Here is a 16,161-nt window from a genome sequence, read left to right as displayed (position 1 = left end):
CAGGGGAGGAATTGATTGGGACTTTGAAGGGGGAGAGGAATAGACTAAGCATTTATATGGTGTCTGCTCTGTGCCAGTACTGTGCTAAGTGCTTTATAAGTATTGCCTCATTTGAGTTGATCTTTGAAAGATTCAGATCATTTGTTTATATAAGAAAGGACAAGAGGATGAACACCATAAACAAAGATTCAGGCAAGAATGAGTTTGTATTTGGAGGAGGGGCCAGTATAACGTCACATTCAATATCCTTCATCTGTTGGTTCAGCCTCTCCTAGCTAGAACTGCTTGACTGGATTCTTATGCATTTGTATGGAACTTTCTCCACACCTCTTTACCTCTTTACACAGTTCTTCAAACTCCCACTTCCTTTTGAGGAATTAATCCAATCTAAAGTTATATTTCCCTTCGAAATCTAGAGCATTCATCCAGGCTGTTGATTGTATACATACAGCTTCTATAGCTGTCTATATTAGGGTTTGATTCAGGATGATGATCATGTTGTCTTCATGGTGTTTTTCATAATGCCTACAGTTTTGGATATGTTGTAGCCACTTAATAAATTTTTGTCAATTTTGGTGAAAGTTTTTTGTTTGTTGTTTTTTTTTATTTAGAAGTATGCTTTCATTAGTGTTTAGAATCTGCTTCTGAGAAACTTCATCTACCTAGGGCAGATGGGCACCTGCTCTGCAACTTCACACAGCAGTTGCCTCTGTGGTTGAAGTTAACTAGTCTTTTAAAGTATAATGTTTCTTTACTTTGTTAAGATTTGCTTACCATCATTATGTTTAGAAGTAGAGATGGATAAAATGTGAAACTTAATGATTGTCTGGAGTATCTGTCTATTCCTTTTTCAGTTTTAATCTAGAAAAATCTAAGAAATTTTAAAACTATGCATTGTGGGTTTGCTTTTAGACTTCAGTGCCTAGCAGCAAATCATCTGGTGACCTTGTTGATCTACTGTTTGATGGCACTAGCCAACCAACAGGTAAGATTCATGTTTACTCCCTCCTCCCTCCCCCCACTAAATAACTTTCATCACAGAACCTCTCTAATAGCAATATTTTTAAAAAACAAACATGTTGCATTACTTTTATACAACTGGAAAGAAAGTTGTAAAATATTATTTTTCAAAAGGAGGTAGTGTAATAAAAAATGGAAAGAGTATTTAAATTAAGAATAAGGAAGATCTGTCTTATATTTTCCCCGCTCTGCTCTTTGTACTTTGAACAAACCACTTAAACTTTCTGAGAATCAGGTCCTTCCATCTATAAAATGGACTACACACTTTCAGTCTTTTGTAATTCATATATAATGACCCTATAAAAAGAAAGGTGGAAAAGACGACAGTGTTTAGGTCAGAGGAATTGCAAGAGGGATTTGAGAGACATCTCAAGTTCTGTTATGATATTAATTGCTTGATTATTTGTAATAAGGTAGTGGAAAGGCATAGGAATTTGACCAACTCCCTAGTGATCACATCCCTCTTAGTGCTTGTAGTACCTGCAATATGCCACTATAGCATATACCTGTTGTCTTATATTATTAGTCTGGCAGATCCATGAACTTATTGGTGTTGTAGATTTCAATCCTGTCTGTTTTCTCATTCTCTGATTTTCATCTGTATTTTTTCATATGTCCTCCATTTTTTATCTGTGAGAGGGAGTATTCATCTAGGTCTTGTTAACCCTTGATATTTCTCTATGACCATCCCACTTTCTTCAGGTCACATGTCTTTTGATGAAACATTTATGTCATTTATGTGTGAAAAATCAACATTATGGAATAATAGCACAGTATGGCATACTTACATAATGCCCTTCTCCACCCAAATGTCTTTCCATTCTCCTTTGGTTCTCTTGCAATTTTATTTTTTGATGGGCATGGTAGATGGGGTTGGTATTATTTGACTTATAGCCATATGGTATCATAGAGATGACATTAATATTTAAAAAAGATGATTTCATAGCAGAAATCAGCTTAGGAATCTTTGGAAATGCAGTACAATTTTCCAAATGTAGTCTGGCCCACTTAGCTCAACTGTGGGCTCAGTTCTCCATCTTTACAACCTGTCTAAAATAACACTAAAACATAAACATGCATTGAGTGTCATACCTGCATAATGTGTATTTTTTATTGTTTTACGTTTTGTTTGAATTACTAGACCAGCCTCTTTTGAGTGGGATAGAATGTCATTGAGGAAGCCTTCTAGGGCACCAGAGCTTGATGTTTTAAATATCTGTAAGAAAAGGATATTTAGAAAGTTTCATTATTCATATATATTACACCTTCAATTTTAACTTGGAATTTGAACTTTGAACTTCATGATAATGACAAAACACATTTGGTATCTACTTTTTTTGCTTGGCATTAGTTATCAAAGGATTGTTAATTATTGAATTAGTTATCACTGTTCTAGGGATTCCTTGTGTACGATCCTACTATGAATTGAAGACATCATGTTGAAGAAAAGCCTTTAAGTTTGTTTTGCTCAACTTACTCAAAAGCTTGAGTTGTTACTTTCTTATATGCATGTTTCCTATCCACCAAAAGATTCAAATCTTTTAAAGGTAGCCATACCCCCTCATAGACTCAAATTTAGGACCAGAAGGGGCCTTAAGAATCACCTGGTCTAGCCCCCTAGTACTTTGTATCCCCAAGACCTACCAGAGTTCATTGTAAAATAAATTTAAAATCACCTTTTAAGAGATTGCCTTCCTGTGACTTTACTCTAAAATGATATTGCTCATTAATGTGATGTTCATGTTATGTGTGCTCAGTGGAATTTCTCACTGAGACCACATTTGTCACTTTCTAGTTTTTTCTGAATTGATTTGGAGAGAGAGATAATGCTTTTCTTCATAAAACTGCCTAACCATGGAGCTGCTCAAGGGGGATAAAGCACTAGGTTCTGCCTGTTTTATTGCTCCTACATTGAATGTTAACTTCTTTTGACTATCTAATTTGAGGTATGTCTAGAAGACAGCAAGTTTTTGTTCTCTTGTGGAAAGGAAACCCAGCCATATAATTTTCTTAGCCTGCTGAGTAGACTTTTTTTGGTACATAGGGATAAAATTTTCTTAACTTTCATTCTAAGTCTACCATATTTAAATGTCCATCAGATTTTTTTTAATCTTGAAAAATTGATTTCAGCAAAAGTGTTCTTTTTAAGGTTGTATGAATGATCATAGTATAATAAAGTATTGTTTTGGTGAAGACAGATCAACAAGTAAAACTTAGGCAGAATTGATATTTTGCTTATTCATATCATATACTTTAAATACATATTAAAGAAAAATTCAGACAGCAAAAAGAAAGACAAAGGGGATATAAATAATTTTTTTAAAGTAAATAGAATGTTAACTTTTGAATGCAATTAAGGTTTAAAGCACATTTGAGCTAAAGAATTTGTACTTGAGGTTGAGTAGAAAACAACTGAAGGTTTAACTTGAAGGTATTTTCATTTGTAAGCCTGGCCTTTTTGCATGTAGTGAGTCTAGGTTCCCCTTTGTTCTCTGCTTTTCCTAATCTTTTCCCTTCTGCTTCATGTTCATATCATAGGTAGGTAAATAAAAAACAGTTTGGCAGCCCCCCGATATTAAATATTTTAACTATTTAACTACTCATTTTCTTTTGGGTGTATTTTTTACGTTTGAGTTGTATCTTATGTAGATATGTAAAATGGTTAAATTAAAATTTATCTTTAATACAGAAGTAGTGTCACAAAGTATCAACTATTTTGGACTTCCTGGATTGAAGTATTAAACAGCTCCTTTCACATGTCTATGGTGTGTTTCTAATGGAGCAATCTTAGGAAGGTCAGTTGGATGACTATAACTTTTTGGGGTGGGGGAGCAGTGTATCAATAATTACTTTGATTAGAAAGCATTTTTAAGCACCAACCATGCTTCTTTCCCTTGGCAAGAAACCTTTGGAAGCTTTCTTCCTTGAGTGCAAGCAAAAATTTGGCAAATTAAATAGAAATCAGTATTAAAGTAGTGAGATATGGTAGCAGAGAAACCATACTTAAAGTTGTATCAACTTTTTTCCCCCCAATACTTAGTGAAAGTTCGAACAAAATGTATAAATTTTCACATTAAACTTAATTTTCTCTTGAGTGCTTAAGCAAAATGAAATAATTGATTTCAAAACTATTTTTAAGATCCTTTTTCTTCTTTCAATCTTCAATCCAGTTTGTATGCAAGAAAATTATCAATTACCCTGGATCTCTGTTTAAATGTTTTAATAATATACAAACAGTTTCAAATTGACCATTCATTGAAAGAAAGAAGGTTCATCTACACATCTGAAAGTAGAGGAAGATACCATATTAACATTGCTGTGTGGTATGCCATTTGGGTGCCGTTTAGCAGATGTGTCTATACTTACAATAGTGCCATCCTGCAAGTAATAATAAGAGCATGAACTATAAAAGCTAAGCAGATATGGCCTCTGTCCTGCTTATAGATGACTGTCTCCTTTGAGGAAAAAAAAGAAAAAATTTTATGCTTTTGGGGGGGGGGGGTCATATTTCTTGTTATCATCTTTGAGAACACTCTTGCTAAAGTTATAAAATGTTCCATTGAGTTTAAAGCAAAACATCACTTAGACCCAACCAGGTTATTTATTAAGATTCATTACTAGATGCCGTGAAAATTTTCTGAAATTGGGATGTTTTAATGTGGAGCTCTGTCCTAGGAATATTTTGGTGACTTTTATGAATAATACATAGTTTAAAAAGGTAAACCAGCCAAAAGTTTTGTTTTGTTTTAATAATCATTAGATATGGACTAGGGAACCTGTTTTACTTCTAGTACTGAATATGTCGAATTTTCTTCAAAAACAGTTCCAAAGACCCTTCTTACACTAAATAACTTAAGATTTGATCCATAGGATAGCTTCATATAAGATAATTTATATGCTTGGTAATATTAAAATATCATACTCAGTATGAATCTGGCTGGGAGATGCCCATTTAAAAGTTTGATGGCATATAGAATTCAAGAGGGAATTACAAATAGGTCATTTGCAAATTTTTATCTTATAAGAAGATAAAAATTATGTAAAATCTTAATCAACTTCATAAAATTACAAAGTATCTGAAAGTTAGTTTTCATTATATTTATGCCAGGGGTTTTATATTCATGAATAATTTAGAGGTTTAAATACATACTTAAGTACACATCTGCAGTGAAAGCCTTACCAGAATTTAGACTGAAGTTGTTCACATAAATATTAATATTAAACGCCTTGTGCATTCTCAAGATACCAACTCAAAATTCAGATGTTCCTACATTATGCAGTTTTATTTTAGCCATCAGTTTTAATACCTAGCTGATGAAAATACTTCTCAACATAGATATTATTTACTCTGTATTTTAAATACCATGTAGTTTGGCTATATTTTTCCTTTGTATAACAGGGTTGTGAAAAAAGACATGTTACCAGCTGGTGATTGTAAATAACCTCCTTGCTGCCCTGAGAAGGCAGATGGAAATGGTTCATTTATAATGACAGCTCTCATGTGGGAATCTTGAAGGATAGCTCATGTTGTGAAGTTTAACACAGTCTTTCACATGCATTTGATTTGTGATAGACCAATATATACTTTCAGAAGAGAGTATGGGATCATTTTTTCTTATCAGCAAAGAATGTGAGAGGTCAGAAGACAACTCTTAAAATTCTCTTCAAAGAAATTAGCTGGAACAACCCAAGAAATTTAAAGTGTTGGTGATTTTAATCGTTTTTATGTGAATTGTACCGCACACTTGGGAAAAGATAGGTTTTCCAGATGAGTGAGGAAACTTGACTAAAACATAAGGAAGCTTTGAACTGAGAGAATTTTCAGGCATCAAACAAAAGGTAGTATTTGTTTTGTTGAGCCTAAGTAGATTTCATAATTGGACCAAATACACATAGTAATTATAAAAAGAAAATAATAATTGTCCTTTTGAGGTGATAGCACTTTCTTATGAGGACCCCACTTGGTCCTTCTTGACCACATTTGGTTTGGGCAGATTTCTTATAGTATAAGGAGAGAAGACATTTAGTGTCTATAACAAATACTTCTGAATTGGATGGTCTTTATGGTAAAAGGTGGAAAAGTGTAATGAACCAAGTCAGTTACTCCAGGGTTTAGTTTAGGACTTGAGAGGATTTAAATGTGTGTCTATTTATAGTTTTGAGAGGAGCTGGTGCTTTACAATTATCATTGCTTAAGTATGCCCATTATATGTGTAAATTGTAAATGGTTCTCCTGTTCACACTTATTAATACAAAGCAATGTAATACAATATGAGAAATGTTGACTTTGGGGTTGCAGGACCTAGATTTGAAGCCTTTCTTTTACTTTTTCCTCATGACCTTGGGCAAGTCATTTACTTTCTCTGAGCTTCAGTTCTCCATCTTTAAAATGAAGGGGTTAAACTAGACAATCTCTAATGTCCCATCTCTAAGTCAGTGATCCTATGGAATAAAAAACAAAAACAAACAGTTCTGTATTCCAATAATCAATCTTCTAGTTTGAAATAGACTCTTTTCCTTGACTTGTGTTCAGGATTTTTTGTATTCCTATTAAATTAATGTAAACAAATTATATTAATTTGTTAATCCAATTAATTTACTAATTATCTCAAAACATAATGACCATACAGATACTTTTAAAAGAGGAAAAAGCAAAGATCATAATGGCATTATGCTTTGGAGACTATATATAGTATAAAACTGTGATTCCATCTTTAATATGTTTATGGGGTTTAGGTATAGTGGGTGCTAGATCCCATTTAGAGGAGAAGGAGGTTATTTGTTATGCCTGCTGATAGCTGTATACAATAAAATGACATAAAAAGGAATACAAGTACACATGTATCAGAAACTGAATTGTTCCTTTCATTACTGCTGGCCATTTATTAAAAAGGGGAGATGGTTCTAGTTTAATTAACCCAGTTGAGTGTAGCAGATGGGGCAGAATGTCTTGCAGCGATAAGACAATTCAGAAATGGCACCAGATGTTGGAAGTTGTCCCTGGTGGTGTTTGAGTGCAGCACAGATGTTCCAGTCCCACCTGGCTAGTTTCTAAGCACTGCAGGCTAAGCAGCTGTGATGTAACCTATATAATGTACGTATAACACTAAAAGCACAATAATTGAGCTGCTGCTACTTCTAAGGTTGTGACTGTTATGGGGTGAATTCTTTAAGGACAAACAAAAATAAGGGCAACTATTTCAGAATTCAGATCACCCTATTAGAAAGTTTATAACTGAAATGGAGAAAGATACATTCAGTACTCATTAACTTCAAATATTTCAGTTGAAACCGTTATTAGAAATTAAACTTGGCATAAATTTACAACTAGGAATTTTTAAAATTAGATGTTTTATTTTTTTATTTGTAAGTGCATTATTTGAACTTAATCCTTTCATTAGTAAATTAGTTTTAAGATAAGCATGATGCACATTTTTTCCTTGAAACATTAGAAAAATAAATCTTCTAGTATTTAATGTCAGCATTTTGAAAATGTATGGACCAAAATTTTCATGCTAAAATAATTAAGCTTCCTGAAGTATCGGCACTCTGATATTAACCCATTTGTTATTTGTTTTTTAAAACTCAAATCAGTTTCATATTTTAATAGCAGAAAAATTTCACCATTATAAACAGCATCTCAGCTTTTTTTTTTTAATGTAGTGATTTTAACACCAAAAATGGTGTTTTATTTCAGAAATAAATGGTAGTTTTAGGTAGGTATAAATGGTAGAGTGGTATTTATTTAAAAGAACCAATGCAGTGTCTTGCAAACTAATGTTGACCAATTTTTGCTTTCAAGCATTATGGGGATGGGATTCTGTTTTGTTTTTCTATTCTAAAAACTAAGATGTTAAAAATTATTTTAGAATTACTAGCTCTTCTTGGAAAGTAATATTTACTTTTTCTTTTTCTCTGTCCCTAATTTCCAGGTGGATCAGCTGATCTATTTGGAGGATTTGCTGACTTTGGATCAGCTGCTGCATCAGGAAACTTTCCTTCACAAGGTATAAGATTTCACTGACTGGAACTAAAGGGTTAAAATTAAATACTTTTTTCTTCTTAAGTTCTACCTCAATATCTTTTTTTCTTTCCCTGATATGTATGACTTCCTGTTCACTCATAAGGGCATTTAAGATGAAAATTAAAATTACCCAAATGAAACATTTCCAAATATAAGCCATACTGAACTATATTGAATAAGTCTTTTATTTTTTTTTAAATGTGTTTTGTTTTGGAGAAAATTTGTAATTTGGTTGGTTTCCTTACTTGGAGTTACTGAGTTTCAAGTTATAAATATTCATCTTTGGGAGCGGGAAGAGAAGTCAACAAGCATTTATTTAAAAAGTCCCTACTATAAGTCTTGTGGTTTGTGATTTAGTTTAGCTATTGGTACATTTTCCAGAGGAGCTCATGGATAAAGCAAGATTGATACGAACTGTTGAGCTAAAACTATTTAATAATTTAGATGTTTAAATAAATTACCACAAAATGTAGCTGTTTAAGTTGAAACCTCATGATTCAATAGCCTTAAAATAATTTGAGATTTCTTTTACATCTCAAAAGTTAGAAATGATCAACAAGGCTACTGTAGCAGGTCCCCTTCTAAACCCACATAGAGAAAGATCAGCTTATCCAAGCAGAGGACAAGGAATAAGCAGTATAAAAAAGATAGGGCAAGCAGGGAGATTATTTAAATATTTGTTTAAAGATTTTGTCCTAATAAAATCTGTGGAACTATAAAGAAATGTTTCGACAAGATTGTTTTGTTTTTTGGTAATTGTCTAACTACCCATACTCTTTACCAAAAAAATCCTTTTAAAGTTGCAATATGCTTTCCTTTTCCAGTTCAATCCATAATTGGAAATGCAGCATAAGAAGATGCTCCTGAGTTAGATATAAAATTCCTTAAGTTTGAAATGGAATAGATATATAATTATATGTAACATAAATGAAATTATGTGATTCTTTATTCTCTGAAGTAGCTGCTTCAAGTAGATGGTAGTAACTATTTTCTAGAAACATAGGTTAATAGGAAACCAGAGGTTTTGATTCGTTACTTAAATGTTTTATTGGGAATTATGATCGATTGCCTACAACCAAGAGTTAATAGATTACATTACATGAAAATCAAAATGAACAGAAACCATGTCTTAAGTCTTCTCTTTAGTTAAAATAAAATTTTTGTATATGTGACTCTGTCTACTATGTACATTATTTGAATACATATACGTAGTTTAAATAATGCATTTGTTTATCTGTGTGAATGTGATTAATCTAACCTGATCATAATTATGCAAAGGGCAAAGACTTGTGAGATGATTAATCATTTCTGAGCAATAAGAACCCCACTAGAAATCTTTCCCTCTTTTGATTAATCACCTTTGGTAAAATTTTATAAACAGTCAAAGACTTTTGCCCTTTCCCGCTCCCCATTTTCCAAAACCTTTTTTAGTCAGATAAGTGGAGAATTAGTACCTTCAGTGTTTACTTTATCCATCCAGATTGCCTAAAGTGGGTTTAGATTTTAATGTGTAGTACTAATTGAAATATCCCAATACAGTCTCTCTTTTGTAAAAGAGATCAAAGACTAGCTTTAGTAAAGACCCTGAGGTAATGAATACTAGCCCTCTTCTTGAATTAAATTGTTAAAAGTACTTGGAGGCTGCAAATGAATTCGTTTCTCAAAGGTTTATTTACTTTTTAATAGTTTCATGTACAACTCACGTGTAGAAAATATAGTAGAAGGCACTCGGGACACTTACATACATTATTTTAAATGATAGTTGAGAAATATTTAGTATTTGTTTATATATTGAAAGGGGAAAAAATATTCCTTAGTCACAGCAGACCCCAACTATAAATTGAATATTCCATACAAAGCTTTATTTTCAACTTAGAAAATAAAATTATATTTTAAAGAACACACTTTTAATCTATTTGCTTTTTTAAACATTGCCTTGACTTTTTTAAAAAATTGGGACTGCAACCAAATAAAATAAGAAATGGGATGAGTTAGCATTGCTACGGTGTCATGAATTTACAAAATGTGTTCACATCGAAGAAATGGCCAAGTAAGTTAGAAGATGTTCTAGATAAACATTCTGAATACTCTTTAACTTTACTGGTTTCTTATTTTTCTTTGTGTCCTATTCATTAAATTTCATTAGCTTAATAATTGTTTTTTGATACTCTGTGCACCTTGCTTTCCTAGAGAGTCCTGTGAAATGACAGTTTTTTCAGAGCACTTGTTGTCTCCACCAGGCTTCTTTTTAAGAATACTGCCATTTCCAGGAAAAAATTCAGTCAGTTTAGAGCTAAAAATCTTTTTTGCTTTTTGACAATCTCAGCTTGTACATACCATTATCATCTAGCTAGAAGCACTTTGAATTTGTAAACTTGGCTAAAGTTTATACTTTCACTATCATTTCAGAAGTATGTCACCTGAAGACCTGTCAAACATAGATTTTACTTTATATGTAGGAGTTTTTTTCATTGCTACCTTGTTAAAACTCATAGAATATTCATGAGAGTGAACAAAGTCCAGATGGAGATTGTACCTGCAGATGTTAATCTGGATGGACACAAATCAGCTCTCATTTGTTTCAGTTCATAGAGTGTTGCATTTTTTCTGTGCCTTTCAAAATGTCTCTTATCTTTTTCCCTCCCTTTCCTCTTCGGTTCAGCAACAAGTGGGAATGGAGACTTTGGTGATTGGAGTGCCTTCAACCAAGCTTCTTCGGGTCCCATATCTTCTAGTGGAGAGCTTTTCAGTAGCCCCTCCCAGCCAGCTGTGGAACTTTTCAGTAGCTCACAGCCAAGTCTGAGTCAGCCTCCAACAGCCTCAAATACTTCAGACCTATTTGATTTAATGGGCTCCTCCCAGGGAACCATAACATCTTCCCAAAGTATGAATTTCTCTATGATGAGCACTAATACGGTGGGCCTTGGTTTACCCATGTCACGGTCACAGGTAAGTCCAATCCAGTCTACGCTTCATCTCTTCCCTTGTCCCTCCACCCCACCCCCCCACCCCCCACTCCACTACTACCCCATCCCCCAACCCATCCCCACCCCCCCAAAAAAAATAGTAAAGTCATGGGCTCAGGAGATATTGAATCATCTTCTCTGTAATTTCAACCTAATTAAAATACTGTTGTGTTCAGTTTTCCAAACTACAACTATAAATGTAATGGTGGTTTAGGAAGTAATAAAGTCATTTGAATGAGGAAACATATGTTGGATGTAAAAAAATTATTCTCTTTGTATTTCTACATATGCACATATAACATATTAAAATTTTCCACAGTATTTTCTCCAAATGATACCATTCAAGGGAACATTCATTTCATGGATTAGTCCACCTTACATTGGTTAACTGTGTTTGTTCAGATGTTATTTCTCTTTCAAAACTCCTTAGGTATCATTTATGTGAATGAAATGAAAACAAAAGGTTATGGGGTATTGTTTGTAGTTATTAGGGTTGGGTTTTTTTTAAGTTACTATATTAAAAAAGATTAGGTTTAGAATAAGTGCAGGTTAAGAGTTTGGTAATGTTTTAAGTTGGGAACCTGATAATTTTATAACTTTCACTCTTGAGCAAATTTACTTCCAATGCTAACTACCAATTTCAGTGTCCAGGTTCTACTCTTCCAGGTGCTAGGATACGGGAAGAGAATAAAGAATATAAAGAGATGGCTGCTGTATAGAGAAATTGAGCCTACAAATAAATCGTAATGCTGGGTGGTGGGAAATAGTACAAGAAAGGTGAGAAGGTATTGGACAAAGGCCTCGCCAACAGAATTAGAGAAGCATTCTCTTTCTATGAGCAACAGGTTTCTTTTACGGAATCACATAAATCTTAGCTTAAGCTTAAGTCATAAACTTTTGGCTGTTTAAATTATAGCTGAACATTAAATTCTGCATTAATACCTACCTATGTCTTGCTATCTTTTTAAGTATATTTTCTCTCTTATTTTACTTTATCTTTCTCATGTGTGTCCTTGGGCCCTCCTTTCTCTTGAATTAATCACAGAAAAATATAGGTTCATTCAAAGTGCTATTTATGACATACTTGTATCTGATAGTGACATCGAGAGGTATCCATGTGTATTAGAAAGGGTCTTGGGCTCTTACTAAGTCACCATGAGGCTTAGAAACTGCCTTGGACCTTAGTTTCTTATAAAATGTGTGTTTTGGCCCAAGCCCATTCCAATACTAATATTCTGTGAGGATTTTTTAGTATTTTAACCAACAGATAATTTGGATCATAAAGGTGGTATTTCCCACCAGGCCTTATTAACACACAAAATTGGAACTTATTGTTATCTTTGTGATATAGATGAGATTTTAAAATGTGATTTAAAGAGAGAAAGATGAGTCAGAACCTTAATTTCAGAACCAACTTGACTCTTACTTACTTGAGTCCTTGGGCAAAGTTATTAACCTCTCTAAATGTCAGTTTCCCCATCTCATATTCATAACTCATACAGTTGATGCAAAGAAGTTGCTTTATAAACTATCAAACTCTCTATGAAGGTAAATTTAATATTTTTAAATTTTTTGAAGTAACATAAAGCAATTGTGGTTGGTCTTTGGTTTCAGGGGCTTTATTTGAAAGTTTGAGACATGTGTACAGGCACACACATATGCTATTTTTGATGAAACTTATGTAATAAAACTTTCTCATTTTACCTTATCGTGTCAATTGAGAAGAGGCTTAATTTTTAGAGTCTTTTTCTTTCTTCCAGCCTTTACAAAATGTTAGCACAGTGCTGCAGAAGCCTAATCCTCTCTATAATCAGAATACAGATATGGTCCAGAAATCAGTCAGCAAAACCCTGCCATCTACTTGGTCGGACCCCAGTGTAAACATTAGCCTGGACAACCTACTACCTGGTATGCAGCCTTCTAAACCCCAGCAGCCATCTCTTAATACAATGATTCAGCAACAAAGTAAGTGACAATGACTCTTTTGCCTTCACCTTGAATTGTTCCATTCTTGTGTGGGTTACTCTTGACAGTCCTGATTCCAGCACTGTGGTTGGTTGCCATGTCAAAAAACACTTCAAGCTATGAAAGCTTTTACTTTAATTGTAGAGACATCCTATCTCCAATCTATCCTAAAGTTTGGCTTTATTCTTGCTGCCATATCTTGTCTCTTCCCATCACATTAAATGACTTCTTTTCCTGCTCTCACCTTGACAGCTTTGGTTACTATAAACCCAGTAAGAGGTTAGGTAGCAATGGTTATAGAGGGGCTTATTTGCTCCCTTTCTTCTCATTCCATCTACAACACTTTTGGGATAGCAGGGCCTGTAGCCACAAAATACCACTCGAGAAAAGTCACCCCATTAGCTAGAAAGAGAAGATTTGAGTTCCAGTTCTGCCTTAGCTATCTGATATTGACCAGGTCACTTAATCTCTTTAAACCTGTTTTTCCTTGTCACTAGAATGGAGTTATTACTCTTTACCCTTTCTTCTTCACAGTGTTGTTGTGGTCATCACCCAATTAGATTTCATTTGGAAATACATTATAAACTTTAAAATTCTCTTATCATTATAATGTCATTTATTGTGAGTAAACTATGATTTATTATTTTACAGAAGACTTACAAGTATTTGCAAGGGGATTTGGACTTCTTTCCTTCATTTCCGTTCTGCTTCCATCTGAGATTCGAAAGTGGTAAAATTGTCTCTTTATTCCCACAGATATGCAACAGCCTATGAATGTGATGACCCAAAGTTTTGGAGCTGTGAACCTAAGCTCACCACCGAATATGATCCCTGTCCGGCCTCAGACCAATACCTTGATGGGGGGACCCATGCCTGTGGGCATGCCTAATGTGATGACTGGCACAATGGGCATTGCCTCTCTTGGAAATACTCCCTTGATGAACCAGGGAATGATGGGAATGAATGTGAACATGGGAATGCCTTCCTCAGGGCTGGGATTAACAGGCACAATGGGCATGGGAGTGCCCAGTCTAGCCATGGCTTCTGGAACTGTACAACCCAAGCAAGATGCCTTTGCAAACTTTGCCAACTTTAGCAAATAAGAGTTTATAAAGAACCAGATTGAATGAAGGATTTTTAGCTGCAGAGAGAGGTGATGTTGGGGTGGAAAATGCTGATCAGTACCCTTTTCTTTTACCAATTACTAAAAATGAACCTGCATAAAAAACCAAAAAAGGCTTTTTTTTAAAAGTGAAATAAATATCTAGTGTTCCAGATGGACAGGCCAGAGCACTTCAGGCGAGGCAGTACACTTATTTTTTTCCAATGAGCCTAGACCATGTTTTGTAGTAAGACCATCAAAAGCCTTTATAAATTAAATAAGCAATTTCATTGTAATTTGTGGAAAGACTGAAATAGGGCTGAACAAATCTGTTTGAGTCTCTAATTTTGTACTTTTCTTTTTACCTGATGAACTTGATTTTTCTGTCCCTGAAATCGCCTTGTCATAATTGGACCCGTTGCTTTTACTACCACCCTTGAGTCCATAGTTGAAGTCATTCAAGTCTGATAATCTGTTTTTTATAAAAATATCTATTTTTGTCCAAAAAAGGCTTACATATGTGATTATGGCTAAATCAGAGGTAACTGGAATGTATATACTTTTTGCTAATGTTCCAGGCACACTGCTATACTATCCAAATTTTTATTATAACAAAATCTTTTGAAGCAATTGGTGATAAGTATGGAAGATGCTTTTCCTACTTCTACTACTATAATTACAATTCAGTAGAGAACTGGGAGAAATCTTTATCTGGGGCTGTTGTATGGTTTCCTTTCTGAAAAGATCTCCAGCATCTTTTATTTTCAGCAGGCATTCTTTACAATTTCTAGTGATTGATGGGCAAAATTTCTTTCTGTGTTTATCCCCTTAGCCATTGGTTAACAACAAAAGTCAAAGAGCAAAAATATTTATTTTTTTTTGGCATCTTTTCAAAACTTAAGGTTTAACGCCTTAATACATTTTTAAGTTAAATATAAATGTTTAAACCCAACAGTGTTGGTTTTTAGATTTTATACAGTACTTGGTTTTGGTTTTGTTTTGTTTTGTTTTTGATGTAAATATGGCATTTGCAAGCTATGGTTCCAGTAGCGGGAGTTAAATATATATTATTAAAGGAGACCTGTAGCAGTCAAAGATTTTATTGATTTAATGGAAAATAAAGGAAATTAATTAAAAAGCATTTTTGTTTTCCTGCTATAATTCTGCATTAAGATCACATGAAAATCATGATTCTAGAGTTTGGAATGCAAAATGAATTGTTTTACCCACAAGTTGGGAATAATAATATTGAAAATAAACACTATAATATAGGTATCAAATTATTACCTCCCCTCTTTATGTTGAATTTCTTTTTTATTAAATTGATAAAACTTTGTTCCCATTGTATTCATAATGTTCTGTTATACATAACATTAAAATATTCATTAAAATCATTGTTGAACCGCTTTTTCCTTCATTCTGTTTGACATTTGAAACTGTTTGGGGAAAAAATAATTATAATTTGGGCAAAGTAATTTTTATAAATAATTTAAAATTGTTTAATGACTTCTCTCTATCCTTTTCTATCTGACTCTACTGTTAGGAATTAAAAATGAAGCAGCAAAGATATCCTGACCTGCTCCAGTCTTGCTAATGCTCCATCTACAACATTTCTAATTAGGCAGAAATTCATGTACTTCAGCTAAGTGGTAATGAAAAGTGATTCATTTGCTGAATAAGAGATGAGAGAGAGTGTAATTAGCTGACTGCGGTTTTTAATCTTTCAACAATTCAGTGTGTTTAAATTAGTTTCAAAGAATAGGAGCTTTCAAGTGTTGTTACTTCAAAGTAATCAAGCCAGACTCTAGTGGTAGGGCAAGAGAACTCAAGGCTGATTTTTTTTTTTTAATCCTTGAATTGGGGGATTGGGGGGAAGCCATGCTTTTTTTCCCCTTAAGCTTGAGATTGATAGTTGTTACATGTCCAATCCTGAAAAGTATGCAATTGTCAGAGGAGGAAAGTTAGGTTTTTATTCCCATATACTTCTTACTCAAAAGAAACAGCAATTTCAGTAAGTCAAGTTTAATTGAAGTGCCATGTCTTTCCAAAAGATCTCTCCTGAGTCCAAAAGTAGACATCTCACA

The 16,161-nt window shown here is 33.7% G+C and overlaps 1 protein-coding gene across 3 annotated transcripts in view; it reads left to right on the top strand.

The window, feature by feature from the left end:
• Nucleotides 1-15,471, top strand: part of CLINT1 (clathrin interactor 1) — a 63,184-nt gene extending 47,713 nt beyond the window's left edge. For 2 of the 3 annotated variants that reach the window (XM_056811526.1, XM_056811528.1), the window contains exons 8-12: nucleotides 913-985; nucleotides 7,953-8,027; nucleotides 10,707-10,993; nucleotides 12,771-12,975; nucleotides 13,732-15,471. In XM_056811526.1, the coding sequence (XP_056667504.1) occupies nucleotides 913-985; nucleotides 7,953-8,027; nucleotides 10,707-10,993; nucleotides 12,771-12,975; nucleotides 13,732-14,078 (987 nt within the window). In that variant the 3' untranslated portion in view covers nucleotides 14,079-15,471. The remainder of the gene's footprint in view (nucleotides 1-912; nucleotides 986-7,952; nucleotides 8,028-10,706; nucleotides 10,994-12,770; nucleotides 12,976-13,731) is intronic. The other variant, XM_056811527.1, reaches the window with a different exon arrangement.
• Nucleotides 15,472-16,161: the final 690 nt, after the last annotated feature.

The sequence above is a fragment of the Monodelphis domestica genome, chromosome 1 (assembly GCF_027887165.1).
Source record: "Monodelphis domestica isolate mMonDom1 chromosome 1, mMonDom1.pri, whole genome shotgun sequence".
Taxonomy (NCBI): Eukaryota; Metazoa; Chordata; class Mammalia; order Didelphimorphia; family Didelphidae; genus Monodelphis; species Monodelphis domestica.
This window is presented reverse-complemented; position numbering and strand designations above follow the sequence as displayed.